The sequence below is a fragment of the Vidua chalybeata genome, chromosome Z, assembly GCF_026979565.1.
Source record: "Vidua chalybeata isolate OUT-0048 chromosome Z, bVidCha1 merged haplotype, whole genome shotgun sequence".
Taxonomy (NCBI): Eukaryota; Metazoa; Chordata; class Aves; order Passeriformes; family Viduidae; genus Vidua; species Vidua chalybeata.
The window spans coordinates 75,010,029-75,034,298 of record NC_071570.1 but is presented as its reverse complement, the minus strand read 5'-3'; the positions used below and the strand labels follow the sequence as shown (position 1 = coordinate 75,034,298).

General features: G+C 41.5%; 1 protein-coding gene and 1 long non-coding RNA gene across 3 annotated transcripts in view; one reads left to right on the top strand and one right to left on the bottom strand.

Annotated features, from left to right (window-relative positions):
• Positions 1-2,284: 2,284 nt before the first annotated feature.
• On the bottom strand, positions 2,285-4,741 carry LOC128782083 (uncharacterized). The gene is made up of 5 exons (XR_008428644.1): positions 4,499-4,741; positions 4,100-4,139; positions 3,828-3,981; positions 2,940-3,004; positions 2,285-2,424 (listed from the first exon to the last, which is right to left on the bottom strand). It is a non-coding gene; the product is annotated as an uncharacterized LOC128782083 (long non-coding RNA).
• Positions 4,742-7,930: 3,189 nt separating this feature from the next.
• Positions 7,931-24,270, top strand: part of ATG10 (autophagy related 10) — a 59,786-nt gene continuing 43,446 nt past the window's right edge. Inside the window, exons 1-3 of one of the 2 annotated variants that reach the window (XM_053932156.1) lie at positions 7,931-7,996; positions 9,979-10,104; positions 14,226-14,345. In XM_053932156.1, the coding sequence (XP_053788131.1) occupies positions 9,991-10,104; positions 14,226-14,345 (234 nt within the window). In that variant the 5' untranslated portion in view covers positions 7,931-7,996; positions 9,979-9,990. Of the gene's footprint in view, positions 7,997-9,529; positions 9,593-9,978; positions 10,105-14,225; positions 14,346-24,270 lie in introns of those variants that run through there. The other variant, XM_053932155.1, reaches the window with a different exon arrangement.

Below are 24,270 nucleotides of genomic sequence, written 5' to 3'. Positions count from 1 at the left end.
TTCTGGCACAGCCGCCCTGACTTCAGCGGAGCCGCACGGGCGGTGGGTTTGGCCCGTGGATCCCATTGTTATGGTAAGGAGCTGTCAGCGCCGAGGAGCTAGCGCTGATGAGCTGCTGAAGGTAAAGCGCGCTGCTTCGCGGTGTTATTAAATAAATCATTCAAATTTCGGCGACAGATTGCTCTCAGGCTCTTCTCCTGCTGACTTCCTTTGACTCCTGCTGTATTATTTACCCCGTGAAAGGCTGGGGCTGGGGATTGGAAGTGGTTTGGGTAACCCCCCACGCCCTGCCCTGCCTGAAATCGTCCCGCGTGGAATAGCCGTGCTGTACTCAAATACTTCAGTGAGCCCTTGTGCCAGGGGAAATTTGGTCAAGTGGGGCCAGTGCTTTTGGGAATCGTGGACCAAAAGTAAGAAATTCCGAGGTGGGGCGACAAAAGTATTGAAACTGCAAGAACCTAGTGTTGAAATTCTACTGACACGGTTTGGAGGGTTGGAGCCCAACAAATCCCTTTTTTTTTGCACACACTTCTGCAGTGGAAATTGTCAGCAGTTTCAGGGTCAGGAAAGTATTCCAGCAACATTCAAAGGATCATCTTGCTTGATATATGCAGTGATTATGCAGCATGCTGCAGGTTTCAAACTTTATCTGAATAAATGCACAGATGTTATGGGGAGAAGAACCACCAAACCCAAACAAAACCAGATTTGATAATAGCTCTAATTTAACTGCTGATATGACTTTTGGAGGTTCTGGTGAATTACTGGACTCTGTAATTCAAAAAAAGGAAAAAAAAAAAAAAGTCTTTGGCCTTGTCCAAATAATGATAAACAGAAGCATAAGTGCTATAAATAAATTTATTTATTTAACAGAATATTTGGTGAAGTCTAGCACAGACATGATGCTTTAACACATGCTAACCTCTTCATTTCAGGCAGCAGGTCTTTTCTGTGATGTAAAGAAAATTCTTATCATTAACAAATGGGAGAAAGGTATATTAAAAATGTAGAGTTAGAGGGCATGATCTTCTGTTGGTGAGGACACTGGGATTTTCTCCAGTGCCACAACTGTTGTATTCGGAGTGCTAGAGAGTAGTAAAACTATTAGAATTCCTCGGGGAGGGGAGGCCTGAAGGAGAACTGTATAATCCCTTGTTTTAGGGTACTTTGTTTCTGCACCCATTTAACTCACATTTTTAACAAGTGGCTTTGAAATGCTCACAGGGAGACCATCGCCAGGCTATGCACTTGTGCTTAAGAGACATTTAATAACTTTTTTTTTTTTCTCCAAGTAAACTTTTAAGTTTCTTACAGAAGCAGCTCCAATCTGCTATTCATAAACTCACACTAGTATTACCAGCTTGCCCTCTGACAGCACAAAGCAATTTAATTTCATCATTGCAGGCCCACGTCCACAGACCACTGGATGTTTTCCAGGGTACAGAAGCCCAGAGACACATCATAACCCCTTCACAACTCCCAAAGACCACCACAACCCATGATAATCCCCCCCCCCCGGAGCTCCACAAATCTCCCCAAATCCATATCTGCCCTATAGCCCCCTGAGATCCCCCAGAACTGCCCCAAATTCATGATAAGCCCTTATATCCCCACAGACTCCTCCTGAGCCCCCACATCCATGGTAAGTCCCCAGAACCCCTCCCAACTCCCCCAGAGCCCCCCGCTCCATTTTACCTCCCCATTAACCCTCCTGTCCCTCTGGAACCCCCAGAGCACCCCCAGACCTCTCTAGAGCCCCTTCAAATCTATAACACCCCAGAGCCCCCCAACTCCTGTGCACTCCCAAAACCCCAAGGAAACCCCCTACAGACCTACCCCAACCCCCAAGCCCCCATAACTCCTCAACAGCTTTCCCAGACCACCACAAATCCATTATAAACCCCATTACCTCCCCAGACCTCCCCAAAGACCCCCACAATCCCTCTACAGCCCCTACCAGACAGCCTAGAGTGCCCCAAATCTATGACACCCCAGAGCACCCCCAATCCCCTTGTGCCCCTCCAGCCCCCCTTAGACCCCCATAAGCCCGCAAAAACCACCCTACAGCTACCCCAAAATCACCACAGCCCCCCAGACCTCCCCCAACCCATGATAATCCTCCTAACAGCTCCCCCAAGCCTCTCTAACATCCCAGACCTCCCTTAAACCCATGATAATTCCCCTTTAGCCCCCTCAGACACCCCCAAACCTCCCCCAAGGCCCCTTGCACCCCTCCCCAGACCCCCCCAAACCCGGGACACCGCCCCCACAGTTTTCACCCAGCTGCCATCAGGAGGTGTTTTCACAGCTCTGGCGTGTCTCCAGGGTGCCAAAAGAACACTGCAGTAGTGCTGCTCCACTGCTAGGTATGTAACTGGCATTTCCTCCTGGGATCTGAGCAGTCAGAGAAGGATTTCACGGTCTCTAATAGGAGAAATTAGCTGTTACTAAAATAACAGGGAGTGATAACACTCCGTGGGTAACAACCTTACTGGGAAGGGCAGCAGCTGGAGCATGAGCTTAAGCTCCAGGGCTTGTCGCTTTGCTGTCGCAGGCAAAGGGAAAAACAGGGAAGAAAGGAAAATTAAACCAAATCTAACTCTTGGGACGATGCCTGTGGTGATCCTCAGAAATCCTGGGGTCAAACACACAGATCCCATACATCCCTGCTGTGCAGGGTGTTGTGTGCATGCAGTGCTGTGACATCAAGGACAAGTGTGAAGTCCAACCTGCTGGGACAAAACCTGTACTGCATGTACCATACATTAATTCCATAACAGAAATATAGAGAAACACTTTTAAACTTGTGTTACTTCTTGCTTGGCTTCTGGATAGTTTCTGTTGTCGAACTACTTTATTTTCCAAAAAAAAAAAAAAAAAAAAAAAAAACCCAAAACCAAAACAAAAACCAAAAAAAACCAAAAACCAACCCCTTTCACCTGTGTAGAATTTCCGTCCAGTCTTCACCTGGATCAGTCTCCTTAGGTAAAAGAATTCTTTAGACCTGTATCAGAAGAGTAATTTACTCTGGAGCTTAGCAATAGGCTTAATTTATGTTATTTGCATAAAAGTAATCCTAGTTCTAATCTTCCCACAAAAATATTTCACACACTGCACTTTGAACTTCTTTCTGACTTCTTTTTTAGCAAACCCGACACTGGCATTGTAGTTTGCTGGTGTAATAAAACAGGAGAGGAAGACTAACTTGCTTATTTATTAGAATTACATATATTTACTCTAGTTCTAAGTGTATCCTCTTACTGTAATTTCGTATAATAATGACCTCTGCTCCGCTGTCTGCAGATATTTTAATGCTGTTTTGACCAAGAAGTTGTGAGCTAATTAGAAAAAAAAATATTCTGCATCAAGCAGTCCTCCTCATTAGCTGCAACGCCCCCCAAATTCAATTTCCCTTCCCAGAAGCAACACTTTTAAGACCTTCAGCTGTTGCTACCTTTTGTATGAATACCGCCAGTATTTCCTAGATAGCCTGTCTCAAGTTGAGTTTGATATATATGGGGTTAAGAGGAGAAAAAAATAACAACAACAACAAAAATCAAAACCAAACAAAAACAAACAAAAAACAAGATAGGAACATGAATAACAGTAACTTGAAGAGAATACAAAACAAATGGAAAAAAAAACCTCTGAACTCTGAAAGACTTATTCAACTTTTATGTAAAATGAAAGAGGTAGGAAAAATTGCTAAAAACAGAAGGTGGCAACAACTGCTGCATTGTGACTGTACTTCCTTCAGTGCTGATTGGAAACATTTGCCACTGGAGTGGAATAAAAACCTTCATGAGAAATGAATGCTGTTTGTGTACCTCTCAGTTTATTTCCTTTTGAACTTTCAGCACAGTCACAGGGCCCAAGAGCTCAAACACTCGAAGGCGCAGAGTACGAGTTGACAAAATTCATCTCCATTCACCAGCCCAGCAGTTACCACAGTCTTCAACAGGTCACTTCATTCCTCCTTTTCTGCCAGCAAAAGGAAAAATAACACTACTTGTGTACCTCACAAAAGAAGAGCAGTATTACAGTGATTACTGAAAAATAGGGTTTGTTAACAATTTTGAAAAAGTAACTGTCCACTTACCGAGTTCCGTCAGGGAACAGGATTTTGACTACTGAGTCTCCTGAACAAACACAGCAGACAAAATGCAGAATATATTATTTTTAATTCTTATTGCATTGTTAGTACAGAAAATGAAGAAACTCTGTGTTATAGCGCATGTGAAATGGTTTGAGCATGCTGTCCAGCAGCCTCACAAGACATTCTCAGAAGCATTTTACTTTGGCTACAGCATTATTTCTGATTTGGAACACCTGGCAATATTCTTTTGTTACAAAACTTTGCAACACGGGTACTGCCAGGCACTGGCAGTAACAGATTATTATCTCTTTTTGTCCTAGCAACATCACTCAGTGTCAGAAATTAAGAGTAATCAAAGAGCAAAGTGTAAGAAGCAGCATTAGAATTACTGCGAAGAATTACTTTGTCAGGAGATGAAGCACACTGAGGAAGGTTCACGGGATGAAATGTAGATGGTGTTAATTCTGCCAGTCTGGGAGCTGTAATGTCACCTTTCCTCCTTTGGGGAGGGGAGCGCTGCATGAACTGCTCGACTGATCAAGGAGTTTGGGCTGGAGCCGCATTTCCTGGGACAAAAGAGCAGGATGAAGAGATGAAAAAGACCTTTCAGAGGTCATTCAGTCTGGCTGATAAAGGATTATTCTCCACGATCTTTATTTAGTTCAGTTCTAAAATTCACAATCAACTGAGTTCCTACAGCAACTGTAATTTACTCTGAAAATGTTTTCGTTTTGATATTTGATAAAAATTTGGTATTTGTCTCAATGATTTTGCTCATTCATCATTATCATCAGCAATGATAATGTATGAAAAACAGATCTAGTCTAAATGCATAGTAATATACTTAGAAGAAAATTAAATGGTCTAATGACTTTTTAATGCATTTAAGTACATAAACATCCCAGCAGCGACACAAGGAGCAGGGCTATTAATGCTCTTGCCTGGCAGAGATGAGATGGAAACCTGAGGCATTTTTTTTCAGGCAAAAGGAGGAAGAGAGAGGAGAGAACCCCCCACTTTGGGACTTCTCGTCCAGTAATTTCAGAGCCGCAGCAGATGCATTTCCCTTGATAAAGAGGCACACACTGCAATCTACTGCAGTGCCCTGGCAACGGGGCTGGAGATGACCAAGCTGATACCAGGTGCTGCAAGAAACAGAATTTCACTCTGCTCAGCCTTATTTTTTTCAGCCATGGCAACTCCTTTGCCAGCTTCGATGCAAAATCAGGGCCCTCTCGGCCACTTTTTATATGAGCCATGTCTCAAACCCAAAGATTCTTCCCTAAGATAATCCAGAGAGACAGTAACAAAGCTAAAATTAGGAATCAGGAGCTGTAGCTTCCAAGGAAATGCACATTACGTGACGTTTTTTTCATTACCACATGCATTTACTGTTAGCAAAAATGGCCCAGAGAGAACACTCCACAGTGAAAAATCCTCTCCCAAAACTCAGGGGTGGGTGACAACATGGTGTTTTACTCAACAAATTAAAAAAAAAAAAAAACCCAAAAGAAACAGTAAAGAATGATAGAAATAATTAATTCTGATGATTAAATAAGGGCTATAGCATCACAGCCTGTAATGGCATCACCCAAACTATGCAGCTGATTTTAAAAATGGTGTAAGCATTGAAGATACCAATCTATGAAGGCACCATAATCTGTTCAAATAATACAATTAATACACATAATACAATTAATAATTCTCCAGAATAACTTAGTGAAGTAAAACTTCGTTTATATATACACCTAATGTTGAAAACTGCAAACTTAGATGGAATATTTCATTGATCAGAAGTGGTGAAAATCATCTTTAAACGTGGACTCTGGTATTCATTTGAAGGACTTGGCTGCTAACAGGGATTTTAAGAACTGATTTTAAGAAAGACGCTTTACCTCAGGAATAGAAGAAAAAGAAAAAGAGAGAAAAAGAGAGAAAAAGAGAGAAAAAGAGAGAAAAAGAAAGAGAAAAAGAGGAAAAGAAGAAAAGAGGAAAAGAGGAAAAGAGGAGAAGAGGAGAAGAGAGAAAGAAAAAAGGAAAAGAAAAAGGAAAAGAAAAAGAAAAAGAAAAAGAAAAAGAAAAAGAAAAAGAAAAAGAAAAAAGAAAAAGAAAAAGAAAAAGAAAAAGAAAAAGAAAAAGAAAAAGAAAAAGGAAAGGAAAAAGAAAAAGCTTTTGCCCTCCCGAGCTCTCCACACCCAGTAAACTACAAGGAATTTAGGAAGTGCACAGCTGGGAAAATGACACATCACAGCACACCATTTGCATACAGAAGCTCTCCCAGAGTAGAGTGGTCTCCAGACTGGTGGGGTAGCTGTGGTTTGCTATACACACAACAGTCCTAGAACTATTTAAAGCAGTGGGTTATAGCTGAGTAGGTAAAACAAACATTTTATGTCTATCCTGTTGTAGTGCATTCTGCACATGCTGCCTTGGACCGCATAGCTGGGGCAGGCAAGACTTTACCACTGGAAGACGTATGGTTTAATAGACTCTTTAATTTAAAAATAATTCCAACAGCACTTGCGTAGCAGAGCAGCTTCCATGCTCCTCGCAAATTCTCAGACCTACAGGCAATTACAGAAACAGCGCAGCCGGGTAATGGAAGGAACACTGGAATGCGTGCTGGCACCTCCTGGAAATGGCCTGGGAAGTGCCCAGGTGATCCCCCCGCCGCCACCTTAACTCCACACCACCTCCTCGTCAAAAAAGCAACAACATTATGTATTAATGCAGCGGGGACAGGAAGGTGACTAGGCCTGCTGTTGCCGAGCGCTTGGTGAAAAAACAACCTGGGCTGGGCTGGGCTGAGAACCACGGAGGGCAAGGAGGAGGAGGATGGCAGCACGGAGGGCTCCTCCAGGGCTGGCCGGGCACCCGCACCTCTCACCGGGCTGGGGTGGGCGGCTGCAGCCCCCAGGGTCCCCCCAGGACCGTCACACCCTGCCGGCACCTCGGCCCCTCATCCCCTCTGCCACCACACGCCGCTTGTCGCCCTCAACCCTGCAGCCCCCTCAGCCTTCATCCCCCAGAGCTCCTCATTCCCTCAGCCCCCCTCGTTTCCTTCGTTCCTCTCGTTCCCTTTATCCCCTCCTCTGCCTTACGGCCCTCAGACCTTTCATTCCCTGCATCCCGCCTCGCCGCTCTCATCCCCCTCGCTCCTTCATTCCCCCACTCCCTCTCATCCCCCATTTCCTCATTCCTTCATCCCCCCATCCTTCTCATTCCCTCACGCCTTCATTCCCTCATCCCTCTTATCCCATTCTGTCACTCCCTCATCCCCTCACTCCTTCATTCCTTCACCCCTTCATCCCTCTCATTCCCTAACTCCTTCATCCCCTCACTCCTTCATTCCCTCGTTGCGTTCATTCCCTCATTCCTCTCATCCCCTCATTCCCTCACGCCCTCACTCCCACATCCCTCTCATCCCCCTCGCTCCTTCATTCCTTCATTCCCTCATTCCTCTCACTCCCTCATTCCCTTATCTCTCTCATCCTCTCATCCCCCTCATCCCTCTCACTCCCTCATTCCCTTCATTCCCTCATCCCTCTCACTCCCTCATTCCCTTCATTCCCTCATCCTCTCATCCCCCTCGCTCCTTCATTCCCTCATCCCTCTCACTCCCTCATTCCCTCATCTCCCTCATCTCTCTCATCCCCCTCGCTCCTTCATTCCCTCACTCCCTCATCCCCGCCATTCCCTCTCCCATTCCCCGTCCCCCATTCCCGCCCGGCGCGCATGCGCAGCCAGCCCCCAGCGCCCTCCCTCGCGCCCGGAGCGGCGGCGCCGCGCATGCGCAGCGGGGCGGGGCCGGCGCGCTCGCGGAGCGGCGGGAGGAGGAGGAGGAGGAGGAGGAGGAGGCGGAAAAAGAGGAGGAAAAGGGAAAAGGAGGAGGAGCGCACGGTACGTGAGGGGCGGCGAGCGGGGCTGGTCCCTCCCGCTCTCCCCGACCCTGTCCGCCGGGGCCGGGAAGACCGAGGAGAGGAGGAAAGGGAAAAATCTTTGCGGGGCTCGCCTGGCCTCCAAGCCAGAGCCGGCCAGGCCCGTGTCTGAGAGGGACGGGCCCGTCGGCTCGGGGCTCCTTCACGGAGTCTGGAGAAGGGAACGGCGAGAGGGGATCCCATCCATCCATCCATCCATCCAACATCTGCCAGGGCTGCCAGAGGCTGGGCCGGGCTCTGCTCGGTGCTGCCGGCGGCAGCGGGAGCAGCGCTGCCCATAAAATCAAGGGCAGCGAGTTGCAGGGCAGCAGGAGGAAGAAGTTGTGTGCGTGGAGGGGCAGAGCCCTGGAACAGCTGCCCAGGGAGGGCCTGGAGTGTCCCTGTGTGGAGCCATGCCAGCCCCAGCTGGACACGTTCCTGGGCAGCTCCAGAGGAGCCTTCCAGCCCCAGGGGTGTGGGATTCGGTGATTCTTCACAGTGATTCTTCACAATGCAAATTCTTCACGATTTACATTCCTTCGTCAGGGCTGGGGCACTTGGGGAATTGCAGAAACACCCGCACTGTCTGTTTCCTGCTTTTCCCCTTTCCTGGCATCCAGGAGGCACAGAGCCTTGGGTTAACTGCTGTTGGGAACAATGTGTTTCAAGTGCTAATAAATAATTTTTGTCGTGGGCAGACAGGATGATGATGTGACTCAGGGTCAGATAGTGAAAAATAATGAGCATTGTGGGAGATGCTGTGTCAATTGTATTTCTTGTTAAGGAGAGGTGTGATCTGGTTGTAATGGTTACAGGTTATTGTTGTCATAGCCACTGACAGGACAAGGGGCATGGCTTTAAAATTGGAAAGAGTAGGTTTGGAGTGGATAATGGGAAGGAATCCTTCCCTGGCAGGGTGGGCAGGCCCTGGCACAGCTGTGGCTGCCCCTGGATCCCTGGCAGTGCCCAAGGCCAGGCTGGACACTGGGGCTGGGAGCACCTGGGACAGTGGGAAGTGTCCCTGCCCGTGGAACAAGATGAGTTTTATGGTTCCTTCCATCCAAACCATTCTGTGATGCAGTGGTTTGTTTGCGGTGCTGCAGTGCTGCCTCATCTCCACAAACACATTAAACCAGCTCTGTTTGTGACACATCCTCACTGAAATGGGCAAGGGGAGAGGGGGGTCAAGTAAAAATGACCAAATTCTCTGAGAAAAAAATTCATCTTCAAAACCCTGTGAGAAAGCCCTTTGAGGGACAGGGAAGGTTTTGAAGCCATATTTTTGGGCCACAGAGAGCTGCACTGCACTTTTAAGGAAATACATGTTAAAAGTGCAGCTCTGGGCTGCCCAGTACAGGGAAGACACCACAATACTGGAACCAGTCCAGCAAAGAACCCCAGAGATGATTAAGGGTGATTGGTGTATGAGGCAAGGCTGAGAGAGCTGGGATGAATCAGCCTGGAGAAGAAGTGGGATCTTCTGAACGTCCATAAATACGTGGTGGGAGGGAATAAAGAAGATGGAGCCAGGCTTTCTTCAGCTGAGACAACACCAGAGGCAGCAAGCACAAACTGATAGGTAAATGCTTCCAGGTAAACAGAAGTAAAAATATTCCCTGCTATGGTAATTGAGCACCGAAACAGGTTCCCTGGAGAGGCTGTGGCACCTGCATCCTTGGAGATAACCAAAACCCAAATGTAAGCAATCCTGAGCCAGCTGCTGCTCAGGATTTGACGCTGCTGAGAGCAGGGGGAATGGACCAAAGGTCTCTTCCAGCCTCAGCTGCTCTGCAGGTCCATGATTCCGTGATGGAATTGAAGTCTTTGTGCTATTTAAAGCAATAAACCTATTGCTTTTTTTCCCCCCCTATGATTTGTTATTTTACTACTCAGGTGCTATGAATTAGTGAAACTTCTTGCTGTTCTTTCTGATCTGCCAGCACTAACCTTCGGTTTGCTCTGCAGGTGTCCTGTAGCATGGCAGGTGAAGAAGACTTCTTTCTGGGGGAGAAAAGATTCAAGCAGTGCTGTCAAGACTTTGTTAAACATTCGCAGCAGATAGGAGATGGCTGGGAGTGGAGAACTAGCAAGGTAAAACAATCAGAGTGTTGACTTTTAGAAACTCTTGGTGGGCTTTTTGGGCTGTTGACTACCACCACAAGCTGAAACATCCTTTAAACTGCACAAGTGTGTTGATGTGGGGGCTTAGGCCAGTGCAGGGGTTGAAGAGGGCTGTGGATCTCTGAATCTTGGCCAATGTATCAAAACCCTTTTTCAGCTGTGGGCAGGACCACACTATGAATGTGAAATTTAATCCCTCCTACTCTGGGCAACTTTGTGTGGTTTTATATCCAAGGTTCACTTTAACCCTTTAGGCTGAAACAGCACATAGCCTTTGTTCTAGATCCTTAGCTTAGTGTTTTCCTTCCAATACCTGTCCGTTGCATACAGCAGCCAGAAATATCTGCTGGTATTCATGATCAATCCTCATTATTTGCTGATTCTCCATAACTTTCAAACCTCTACAATAATAACTACATGTTGTTTCTAGGTCATTAATCAAAATTTTAAATAGCATAAGGCTAAGACTAGTCCCAAAGGACCCCATTAGAATCACTTCTTTTATGATGATTTCCCCATTTTTTAAGTTAGACTTTGAGATATGTGAATTAATAAATTTTCATCCTATAGCATGTGTAAGATTAGTGTGGGATTGCTATAATTTTTTTTTAATTTCCACTTGTGGAATCCACAGATAGCTTAGGGAATTCTGAGCATGTATTGTTCCAACTTCTATGTTTATCATCCGAACATGTCTTCTGAGATTACATTGACAAATTCTGTTTTCCTTAAGAAAAATGCTTTTACTATACATATTTTTTCATTTACTGAGTTCTGTATGACTTTTGTTATTTTGCTCAGGATAATGTCAAACTAATATGTGAATAGCTACACAATTATCCAGTATATGTATTATAGTGTATAAATATATATTGATACAGTATATAAAAATTTATTGTTATAGTATATGAAGATGGATTGATACATGATGGTTTTCTCCAACATGTACATTTTCATGTTCTCTTTTTTATGTATTCTTTCTATTGTGGAAAATCTGCTAATCTAGCTTTTTTTTTTTTTTTTTTAGAGTTTAATGGCTTCAGTGGTTTCCCATGTTTTCATGAATTTTTTTGAGAAAAGTCATGCTTTTTCCAATGTGTGTCACCATTTTCACATGTGTAGTTGTACATTAATATTTGTAACCCTTTCATCACAGACAATCAAAATTTCAGTAAGAGGGAGGACCTTGGACTTAGATTTGTCAAATTTATGAGTTTTTATAACAGTGCAAATATTAGCCAAGTGTTACAATGCACCCTTTCTTACAGAATACCATTTGAAACTTTAGATTTCAGTTCAAGGCTATATTTGTGAGGATTTATTCAACAAAGAAAGATGCTCTGAGCCTCTACTGGGAATTTAATACATGGGTCAAAGTCTGAACTTTCTGTGAAATAAGAAGCTTTGCTGGAAATAGCAGAATGAGATAGATTCTTGTTCTCATATAAAAAAATTCTAAGAGGGTTGTTTTCTTTTTTTAATGGGCCAAATTGGCGACTCTGTGATTTCAGTGTGTGATAAAAACCTGGCCATGGAGACCATCCATTTACAGCGTGGAGTTCTGGGAAGAAAGCTTTTCCTCAACAAGATGTCTCATTGTCTTTTTGCCTTTTTTTTTTTAAATTTAACTGGCATATGTGTTGTGGGTAGTTTGGGGCACTCTTAATTTTGCTGATGTAATGCACTTGGATCCCATTCCTCATTCCTGACTCACGTGAATAGACCCATTGATAGCAGTGAGACCACACAAGTGAACCAGGCTGGTAGAACTGTGTTCCTGTGTTGCTGTGTTTTCTGTGGAGATTAAATTTAGATGATGAAATACTCATTGTTCTCCTGGAGCTGGCTCTTGGTACATAAGCTCACATGGCCCAGGCAGAACCCTGTATTTATAGCTGTAAGTGAAATGTTCCAAATGATGTTATTTTTATAATGTGTTTTCTTGGTTTGGGTTTTTTTTTTTTTTTTTTTTTTCCCACCGGAAGAAAGCTGTAAAAAAGCCAAGAGCACCTCTACTGCAGGAGCTGGTGGAGCTGAACTTGGGTGCTGCTGTTAAGGATAAATGGTTAAATCTTGCTGTGGAGGTCGTGATTTAGCTGAAGTAAATGAGGCCCTTTATGTTTGTTTCATATTTAGTGAGCGTAATCCAGGTAATCATACCAGAAGCTGCATTAGTTCCCTTTGGCTTTTGGTACAGCTGCAGTAGGAAGGGACTCCCTTAGCGCATTAGTGGGATCAAGGTTCTGGCTACAGCTGTGATTTATAGGGGTATGGAAGAGTACAAAACACTACGGAGTGCAGCAGGAGGGATGCTGCTCCTTCCTGACTGCTCTGATACACAGCTACAGAGACTGCTGGCTCCATCCATCATCCACCCATCCACCCAGTTTTCTCGTGGCACTCACAGAGTGCAAGGGCTGTCAAGTTTGCGCTCTGCTGGGGGGAGGAACCGGTTCAGGGAGGAGGAGGCTCAGTCCAGCCCTGCCCTGGCACGGCTCGCTGCGCCTTGGGGCATTTCACCCTCTGTGGGTGGCTGCAGCCCTTCCTCTGCTGCTCTTAGTGGGACAAATACCTGTGCAGGTATCTTTCCTCCTGCTCTCACTGTTGGGAAGATGCACGAGGAGGCACTTGAGAGGAGCAAGGAGACGCTTGAGAGGGGTGTTGATGAGTGAAAGAAGTGGATTTTCTATCACCAGTTTAGGCTTAGCTTTTCTTTCGCCATTCTCTGCGCTCTGGGTTCCTCCCTGCGCAGGCTGCACTTAGCTCCGCAGCAAGGACTTGCAGGAAAGTTTGGTGGGTTCATGCTCTTAACGAGATTTGTTGAGAAAATAAGGCATACAGTAGGAGAAGTGAGCAGTGTAATTGCCTGTACTGTTATTCATGCTTAAAAATCAATGGAAAAAGTACATGTAGGGAGCATTATCCTTTTTTAAATGCGTGAAACTTGATCAGAACAAAGTAAACAAGGTGCTCATAGTAGATTTTGGAGGTGTGTTTGATCTAGGGTGTCTTTGGAAAGAGAGAACTAGCGTGTCAGTATAAAACCTGTGATGGTTTAAAGGTAAAAATAAATGGCATAAACTGTGTCAGCAAAGACAAATTAACCAAGGAGTTAAATCATAGTTAAGTTGCAGTCTTGTCAAGAAATTTAATGCTATGTTAATGAATTTTGTAGCGAGACTGTTTTGAATGGAATCCTTTCTCATCAGATGTTGTGCATATGCTCTCTGTTTGTCTAAAATAAAACGTAATGGAACAGCTAATAAACTGCCAATTTATTTGTTTCCTTTAAGAAATAAATCCTCGACGTGCAACTACTGTTCTTTGTGTTCTGTACATGCTTTATTCCTTTCAGAGTGTACCCGTTATTAAACGTTTTCTCTCCTCTTGCTCCTAATTAGGAAAAATAAAATGTGCAGGTAGACAGGCCAGTAATGCAGGAAAACTCCTGAACCTTTCTTCTGACAATCTGGGATTGTACAAGGAACAGCTGTGGGCTGTGTGGCCTGGGAAGCAAAATGATAAGATGTGAACTGGGAGAAGGCACAGCTTTGTCTTTTTTTTCTTACAGTTGACCTCAGAGGTGATCAAGAGGAGGAAACAAGCTGTGACTCTGCATACATAAATTCTGGAGTGGTTTTGTTTTGTTTTGTTTTCAGAACTATGTAAAGTTAGAGGGGGAAACAGCAAAACCAAACCAGCGTCGCAAGAGTTGGGAAGTTAATCCTGGCATGAATGCTTTGAAATAGGTCAAAATCGTTAATAGTTCCTCTTCTCTTCATCACCTTGGTGCACTGCCTTCCCGTTCTTTGGCACTTATCCTGATCCCCAGGGTGCAGTTGTCTTGTTCCATTAATAGCTATATTAAACTTTATTTTTTCCTGTTGAGGTCTTTGACTTTCTTCAACACCAAGAACTGGTGTAAACTATCTGTGAGAAGGTGCTGAGGAGCACTGCAGTCATCAGTGCCTATAAAAAGACTTGGAGCCTGTGCCTAAACACCATGCTCTGTTTATTTTCTAGAACAGTGAACGCATTTAGCATTTTGGTTACAGAAAATTTCTTTTTTCTTTCTCTTTTTCTGAACGCAGGACCCTGGTGATGGTTATCTTAGTAAGACACATTTCCAAGTAAGAAACAGACACATCCCACCAGACCTCAAGGAGAAAAACAATGATAACACTGAACAAATGTTATTTGCACAAGTAGAAGTAAGTACAGATTTTTGAACTTACGTGTTTACAAAATAAGTAATAAAATGAAAAACCATTGTGCTAGTAAGTCCTTCCAGCAAGCCTTCAGATCTGAAGTTACCAGTGGCTTTTAATTAATTGTCGTATAGTTATAGGAAAACTAATTAATACACCTCATTGAGATGTACAGCTGTATTGGTGATGAAAATTGGGAAGAAATGAAAAAGATTCCAACATCCTTTATGTAGGTGTTCTCCTCACAGAATAATATTTCTTAGCATTTTGATTCACTAACATTAAGGAAACTTTTTTTGGTGTGTGTATGTTTGGAAAAATCAAGATTTATTTATCCTAGAGGTAAATGTTAGTTAAAAGAATAAAGGAAACTTTGAGCTTAATACTTACTTGAAGTGATATTTATTCAATAAGACTTTTATACTCAGTGGCTACTTTTCTACTGTGAAACTGACTTAAAGACTGAGGAATTTTTTGAAACTGGTGGCGGGCAATGAGATGTTTCTGAAGGAGAATAAATGTGTTTCTTCAAGAAGATGAAAACTGTTCATTAAACAGTGCTTGGACTGATCTGAATAATTATTTGCTTGCTTGAGTCTTCATTAGACCTCCAAATTATTGACTAATCAGAATATAAATGACAGGGATTCCCTCCTTTGTTATGTTGTTACCATAAATAAGAAAATAGATCTTGGGTTATAACAGACTGAAAGCAACGTATCCTGTATGCTATAAGCTGTTGAATAGGTGGATGTGGTAAACTTTGCAGTTACATTTTTCTGTAATTCCTTTCCCTGATTGCTTTTTTTTTTCCCCCCACTGAGACTCTGGTACATTTAAGACATTTCTGGTCTGAAATGAGTATTCTTTTGGCCTGGTTTCTGAAGGAAATGGCTCTTAAAACAGCTGTGCTATTAGTCTGTGATACAGTCATTTCTACTGATTTTTGAGCTCACTCACAGGTTTCAGCTGCATTTTAAAGAGGGATAGATATCCAAGTCATTTAAGGAATAGATGAGGCACTCTTCAAGTTTTTCTTTAAATTATATTCTGGTATTTTGTAAAAAGAAGGTGGGTATCAATGCTTCAGGGGTTGTTATTTAATTGTCATTAACAACAGTGTTTGTATGCTTCAGTCCTGACTTGTAACAGCAGATTCCTGTTTATATTGAAAATTGCTTTTGATTATTGTGACCTTTTTTTTCCTTAAATAATGAATCAAGTCTTCATTACAGAGTGCATTTTAAAAGAACACCTCTAAAAAGCTACTGAGTCCTTCTTCTGGTGTCAGTTACAGAAAATAACCATAAAACAAGAAAGACTCCAGAGTCTCTAACATACTGAAATGTTAAATACACAGAAATATTATAATAAATAAAACACTGAAATAAGCTTCCAGGCCAAACTTTGTGTTTTATCAAGATACTGAAGTGAGTAGTCCTTGAGATATTTGGAAAGATTTCTTTGTTTTGAGCCACAGTAATGTGCATGTTGGTAGGACCCTCTGAGAGAAGGAGCCTTTGTGCCTGTCGTGTAGGAGCAGTAAGGATGAAGAGTGAAACAATAGAAAAGTCTCAGAAAACTATGGAGGTTATAAAACCATAAGAAAAATAATTAATTTCTTCTCCAAAATGTTCAATGCCTAATAGAGATGATGTAAAATTTACATTCTACATTGAGCTGAAGAGTAACCAGACTGTTAAAGTTATTTAATCTATCAAATAGGAAAATGAAATTTGCTTTGGATGTGTAGAGTAAAGCTGTGCATTTAACGCTAAGAAATATGAAAATGGTGACTGTAGAGAGGTTACATTTTCTTAGGCTGAGTAGTTCCTGTGTAAGATGCATGGTCTTTTTCACAGATATTGAGTGCTAGAGACCATTTCCACTCTAATAACAATCTGTTATTTAAATAGGTGTTAGGTTTTGGATTTTTTTTTTTAGTTTTAATATATGTTGTACCCATAAATCACATGGTGTTACAGAATTACTGCAATCTGTTTGAATAAGTTATTGAAATACATTCTGATGAAAAGCAAAAGTTGTGGTCTTGGTGGAAATTGGAAAGGATTCTTCTCCTATATCCATTCAATATTTACTCTTTTTTTTTTTTTTTTTAGAAAAGTAATACATTTTATTTTTATATATTTGGAGCTTAAAAAAGCTCTAAATAGGAAATAAAATTTATTGTGGAAAAAACCCCAGCCATTGACTGATAGTTGCATATTTCACAATTTTCAGTTCCAGAATTTTACTGTTATGCTCTTGATTTTTCTATATAATATCTCTGTTATTTGTATCTTACTGGAATATTTCCATCTGTCTGATCTGATCTCCTCCAAGGTGTGGTAGATACGATGCATGTGCATATAATAGTATAATTAACCAGAAACAGTAAGAAAGGAAAAATACGGAAATTAAGATCTGAGTAATCAACATTCATTGTTAGGAACAATCAGTGTTGGCACAAATAAAAAAACACTGTGGTGTGAAATATGCCAAGCCACAAGAGGCCAGAAGATTTTCCTCCCCTCATCCTGGAAATCCAATTCAAAGGTTAGAAATAACACATTAGTTTTGGCAGGCAAGGTGAAAATTTGGAGGAAAAACAGAAAACAGATTTTTTAAGTGAAGTTATTGATAGTGAGGATTTAATTCCTATGTAAGGGATTGAACCCAAGACACATCAGGGAGGATGTGATGTGGAGTAAATCATAAATATATCCTGTTGTAGTGGGGTACAGTTAGGATGTTTAAACTGCAGAGGGGCAAAATTATCATTGTTATACTCTTTTTTTAGTCTGTGAAGAGACACTGAAACCTAATGATATGATAAAGAAAATACACAAATAGCCTGAAGTAACTTTATCCAAATAGAAAATCAATTATCAGTTATCACAGTGTCATAAATGTGCTAATCTTGTGGGGTCTATTGGAAACTTGACCAATTTACTTGGAATTTGTTTCACCTCACTGATTAGCACGGACAGTTATTGTTTCCAACTTTCCATCTCATTGACTGGTCTGTAAATATCAGGAGCCTTCCTGGTAAAGGAGTGATGAATAATTTTGTATTCTGGTCTTTTCCACAGAGCAGTCTGTATTATGTGCTGGTTCCTTTTATACAAGTTGTGTTTTCATCTGAAAACCAAGAATAAAATTCTATGTGGGTTTCTTTCTGCTTATTTTGGGTATCTGCAATATAGAGCTTGTCACTTAAATCTTTGTTTCAGCCTGAGGAGGTAAAAAAGCATTTTTGGGTATAAATCAGTTGACCTATTTTAGGTGTCTCCTCTAAGAGAGGATGAGTCTAAAAGTGTGTGTTTTTCCTCAGGGGTGATCAAGGTTAAGCTACGTGGCTGTAGATGCCTGCGTGTTGTCATGCGAGCCCCCTACAACAAAAGGTGGCTCTGGGCTCCTTACAGCACAGGGAATTTGTGCCGGTGTCTTCACCGGAGCTGAGATTTCACTTTGATGGTGGAGCTCATACTTAGTTGAGAATCGTGTTTTGTGAAGTAGCAACTTCAAGACAGTTTAAGGAAGTTTGTCTTTTTTATACTTGGCAGTGTCTCAGTTGTCAAGCTGTTTATCTTAATGAGGTGTCTGGGGATCCTGTCTTAGGCAGACCCTATTTTTCCATTTTTCCATCCTCCTGGAAAAGGATTCACACTGCTCTTCTGGTATGCCACCCTCTGTTTTTTGTGGTTTTACTTCAATCACAATGTTTATTTCAACATTCTGATCGGTAAACAGAAACTACTAATGACATTACAACAGATGATAAACTGTAGGCCAAGTTCTGACCAGTGAGATGACATTCAGTCCCTTGGATATGAGCTGAAGAGTCATAAACCTTTTAGAGTCTCTTCCAAAAGAATAAAAATAGCCTGAGATGCAAAGAAAAGGACAGATAGGAACACACGGGCGCCATTTGAAAATTTTAAAGTTGCCATTTTGTTCTGGTTAAATTTTTATTGAATCAGTTGTTGTCTTTCTGAGCTGTTCTGACTTTATGCCAGCTGAGTGTCATCTGTACTTTTCCACAGACAGCATAAATCTTGTGTAACCATCATAAAGCGTTCTGGCTAATTCAACAGCAATCTTCAGTATGTATTTTTTCTTGATCCAAATCAAATCTGTCCTCCCAGGACATCTGTCAGGGTCTTTATCAGTGAACATGGGACTGTGTCTTCTTTTCTAGCAAGGACAGAACAGTTACATACATTATTGCATGAATTGTTGATAAGGTGAAAAATACTGTACAAGATTCAAAGTGAAGGTAGTTCTCCTGCCTCAAAAGAGCTTATACTCTGAACGAGTAAAATGGGAAAATCTGGATTCACTTTATGCATTCTCTTTGTTTGTTATTCAAATAGCCCAAGGGAAGCAATAACTTGGAGTAATAATTCTCAGTGTGTGGTTTGTCTCAGCTCCTCTGGGTATTGCAGAAGAAGTGAGTCAGCACGGAACCATTCCTGGAGCTGGAGCCACTGCCACTTTATAAAGGAGTGGGCAGGTTGGGAATGCTGAAGGTCTGTTCATACCTGATACTACTGCCTTTGGAAAACAAGCACTGAGCCCCAGCAAAAACTGATGAAGTTATGCATTTGCTGCATTGTGGGCTCCACCTTTGCTGGCAGCTGTTCATGGGTGTTGGTGAGGATCTGCCTGATGGGGGATGTGGGAATGAGTCTGGCATCTTTCTTAAACGTTGTAATTCCATAATTTGCTGTTCAGCTGTGCTTTTAAGTTTGTAGAAAATAGAAAATGACAATTTTTAGCAATTTTTAATAATTTTTTTCTCCAAACAAATCCAATATTTTTACAATTAAGAACAGCTCCTTTTATTTTTTTTTTTTCTGTGCAAAAATAAATAAGATGAACGCAGTGTAAACATTTGCATAACCACAGTATTTGTTGGATGGTTAAGTGAAAACCCAGCAAACAGTGCTTAAGGAAAAAATGTAAACACATTTAATAGAATCCAGCATTCACTGCAGGAAATAATGGAAGTACCTTAATAAAGAGGAAGAAAATCAAGTATTGCATACCCAAACCATCAGTTTGTAGTAAATGTGTTGGGCTCAAGAGCAGTGAAGTTGGTCATGTACCAGCACTGTTTTCAAATGTCACAGAAATGAAACCCAAATGGAGACCTGTAAAAAATAAATTAAGAAACGACTTATGCTGAAGAGTTCTAAAGCGTATTGCAAAAACACAGTGAAGATCCTCGTGATTTTGCTTAAAAATCTATTAATCTGAACAAGTGGAATTAGCCTTTATTAAACCACAGGAAAATATTCCAGTGTGGATTTTATTAACTGTTGTCTGCATGGAAAGGCTTGGCGAAATAACGGCATTGTTTGGAAATATCAAGGCTGGAAGGAACTTTGGTGTAAGACATTACCCCCCTTCCTCGAGCTGGAGAGCCCTCAGAAAAAGCAGAATTCCTCAGGACAGAAGCCACCTGAGTCCCAGTCCTGCTTTGGGGCTCCTCCTGTGATGGGATGCCTGAGTCTTCCAGGAGGAGGTTTAAATGCTTCTGCTCCTGTGAAGTTCTGGAGGCACGGGAGGTTTTTGTCTCCCACACACAGACCTTTTGTGCATCATTTTCTGCATGTCACGTTGGAATCCTGGCAAATCTTGTTAGCAGTAGTTACATTTAGTTTCCAACAGCTTTGATGACATGCTGTTGGCTTGACTGTCGTTGAGGGTGGTGGGACCCTCATCTGAATTCTCTATCTTGCACATTCTTTGATTGCTGTTCTGTTCTACCCACTAATAACTTTCCACAAATCTTAGGAAATATGTCAAAAGCAAGTATATAAACTAAATATGATGCATTTGGGAGAGCTGAAGGAGCACTTTGTATGACCCCCCCCCCCCAAAAGTGATTCATTTTCTGTTTAGATGTTAGCATGGAGTGATTTCAGCTTTTTATCTGCCATCTTGGTATTCAGAGCTGTCACTTAATATTAGAAAAAAATGCTACATCAGACACGGGAAAAGATGCTCCAATTAAGGTTTGGTAACTGAATGTGACAGTTTAGTTGGAGTCACCCTGGTTGAAGGCATGATGTCATTCCAGCACAATGTCTTTCTTCTACAGTAAATAAACCTTAATTTCCTGTGGAGCACACTCTGAGGCTGTGGGAAGTGAAGGTGATTTTCCCAGAATCTGAACTTTGAGAGAGTAGTAATGCCAGAGACAAAGCTATTTATAAGCTCGTCCTTTTGTCCTGGTGATCCTGAGTTCTGGATATTAAGAAGGGGTATTGTTGTTTTGTTTCCATTCAGTGCATTTTCTCATGATGTCTGGAAAGGTGTTTTGAAAAATCCTTAAGAGCATCTAGACAAGATCAAAATCAAAGTATTTACACTTTTTTAATTCTTCAAATTAAAATTTAATGAAGTAATTCTAGTTTAATTTAATGTCATAAAAGTACATTTTGCGGGGGTTTCTTTGTACAGTAAGTCATTATTATGAGATTGTAAAAAATAGTTTTTAAAAGTTGTGCCAGAGCAGCCTTGAACTGTGGCTGTCTTCACAAAGTAAATTGTGTTAATTTACCTTAGAACTGTGTGTAATTGCATATACAGCAGCAGTATCAGGCCACACAGTCACTCACCTACGTGGACTCTCTGCTTCCCCTTTCAACTTGCTGGGTTAATACGATTTTTTACAAGTCTTGGTGACTCTTCCATCAAATGTTTTGATGCTTGGCATGCCTTGATAGCTGGGCAAAACATCAAGAGGTCCCAGCTTCTGCAGTTTTATCAGTGGAAAGGCTTGTGAGAAACTAAAATCTCTTTTTCTGTTTCCAATTTAAAAAAATATTACTGCTGTGGTCTTAATAGGAGAGACAGTTTTGAAAGAAAAGACATTTTTCCTTTGTTACATTTTTCACCTCCTCTCTCTCCCTCTTTTTTTCTCCTCAAAAAATGTTCAAAATGCCATGAACGGAGGAGATCCTGAACTGATGGCTGTATCAACAGTGCTTATGTTGGCACATTTGGCCACACTTTGGCTTCCTTTTATTTAACACATTGAACTAAAGCATGTTGTAACACAGTACCACTGTGACATATCCTAAGCAACGCTGTGTGCCTGGGGATAACAGGAATGAAGACTTTGGGGGGGGGGATCTAAATTCCCCAACTTTTGTGCAGTTTTGATATCAAGACACTTTAGGATGCAGTGGAACGTGATTCACATTGGTCATAGTTGCTCAGAGTAGTTTAATCACTGAAACATACACAGTGCAGAAGGATTTTTTCCTCCAAGCACATGCATTGAGATGTGATGTTAAATATCACAGAAAGATTAATCTTAATACTCTCGCATTTCTGAAAGGAAATCTCCAGTATGTTTGTAACAACCTGACCATGCCAGGTGTAGGTGAATTTTGTAGATAAATACACATTTTCAAATACTTAACGACATGAATTCACAAATGAGAGACACAACACTGTAGTGTTTGTCAATACTGTTTTACCACGATAGAAACAAAATCACAATCTAGTCAATTGTTAGCATTTTACTTTTAATGGTGAACCTCAAAACACTTCATGTTTCCAGCCTTGCATATATGCCTGCTTTTGTTCCTCTTAAATTAAATTGTACTGGTTCAAAGTTATGCTCTGATTTTCTGGGGATGATGATGCTCATCTGTATGGGAACAATACTTTTGTTTTGGCCAAGTGCCTGTGCTTTTAGCAGTGTCATATGATTATCCTTCAGTGTGTTTGGATTGCTCGCCTGCAGCACACAGGTCGTGTTGGCTCAGAGAGAATATTGCAGATTTAGGGCCTCAGAGTGGCTTCCTGAGAACCAGGCTAAATGGCCAAACTTCCATATGTTGCTGCTTTGTGTAAAATTCATGGTTATTGTCCTTTTAGCTGTGAGGTCCAACTGTGAGTTTTGTTTCCTTCCCAACACCATCTCACTCTCATTGTCTCTCAACTCTCAAGATACATGAAAAAATGCTTTTCTCTCCTTTGTTACAAAGAATGGTTGTGATTTTCTGCTCTTGAAAAAGATGCAGTCTCATACTTTCTTTTCCCCCCTGCATGATAAGGTTTACTTTACCATAAATCTTTTTTGTTAGCCTTATTAATTAAGAAGCAGCCACTGCAGGTTTGTATTAATATTGTAAATAAAGCAATTTAGCTTTTTTCTTGAGGTCAGAACGTGGTGGTTCTTGAGAACATTGTAGAATTATATTGTGTAATCAGTGTGTGATTTTGAGGTCACGTCCTTTCTAGATATAACTAAAGAGCATTGAAGTTCACTGAAACTTAGGAACTTGTGCAGGAAAATGTGTTCTAGAGTTAGAAATTATTTTTCATGAATGATAAAAATATCTTACTTTTCCCCATACAGACCAACACACAGAGAGAAGATACTGCTTTTTTACCTTGTAGGAGTCAAGACTTAATATATATACTTTAAAAACACGTCTATATATAAAGTGTGTATATAACATAAGACTTTTTTTGTACTGCACTGGTACTCAACATGATGCTGCCAGTGCAGAGTGCTAAAATTCGGTACTAACGTGATTATGAATGTCCCAATTTCAAAATTTTTATTCCAGTATGTGTCAGGAATTAATTTGGTTCTGTCAACTTCTATGATACAGGTGTTTTCCTGAATGAGCAAGACAATAGATCTTTAATACAGACTAGGTTTTTTGTTTTTTTTTTTTTTTTCACTTGAATTAGTTTTGTTAATGTTGTGTAATCTTTCTGCCCTAGTTTGCCAGGGACTAGTTCAGGCAGCACTTGGACATGCTCACTGACTTTTTTAAATGAGACACTCACTTCTACTGAGTGCAAGATACTGAGAGCACATCCTGAGCACAGGGGACATTAATGCTTGGGAATGGAAAAATACACTTCTTGGCATAAATGGATGTAATTGGGAGTATTTCACTTAATGGGTGGCTTTCTTACGATGATCATGGTGGTAGCAATGAAAGTGAATTATTTGAGTTGACTCAAACATCTCTTACCACTGTTTTTCTCTGGATTCTGAGGAAGATATAATGTTGTACACTAAATAAGATTTAAGTTTGCTGTTTGAAGAGGAAAACAATAAAGTGTAAGAACTTGTTGAGATCATGAGATAGACATTTTTCTGGGATAAGTGATCAGTGAAGTTGTGGAAAGGCAGACATGTCTAGTATGGGAGAGAGAAAGCTGAGAGACAAAAGACTTGTGCTGTAGGTCGTACTTTATAACATAAGCTTTGTGTCCATCCAGTGATTTTTGTAATATGATCATTAGTGTTTCCATCTGTATTTTGTGGTTTTCCCTATTTGATAGCTTGCCAATAAAATCTCTTTCTCAGACAGCTGAACCTAGCTTGCAGACTGACAGGGCACAAAAAAAAAAAAAAACACAACCCACCTTCAAAGGAAAGCACATTAAAAAGCTTAGAAATCACCCGAAAGCGTTAACGGCTCTGTTGGCTGTTACACGATGGGATGCAGGAATTGCAATAATGTTCTCTTCCATCTGGTGCCTGCAAACTTGCTGTTTTCGGAGGCATTCACTGCTGTAGCAAACTGTTCACTTATTCATTCTTGTGTAGTTGCCCGTTATTCTTTGGAAAAGACTTGGGTTGAAAGCGGCTCGGTTCTTTGTTGCAGAAGTGCTCAGTGTCAAACATATTACAAGGAGATGTCAGTCCAAATGCAAATACCATCAACTCTCAAAGCCTCTCCGCATGTTGTGTGTGTTTGGAATGTGCTGTGAAGGTGTAGTCCCAGGAGCGAGGATCTTGACTGACAATACTCAAAGGAAAATCATGCAATATCTGTGCCAAAACGTCTATCTCGGGCTGAAATTTCAATTTCCGCTTTAAATTTCCTGGCTTGTGTTAGCTAACATTGCAGCCTTGGTTTTCCTTCTTTTCCTAGGATCT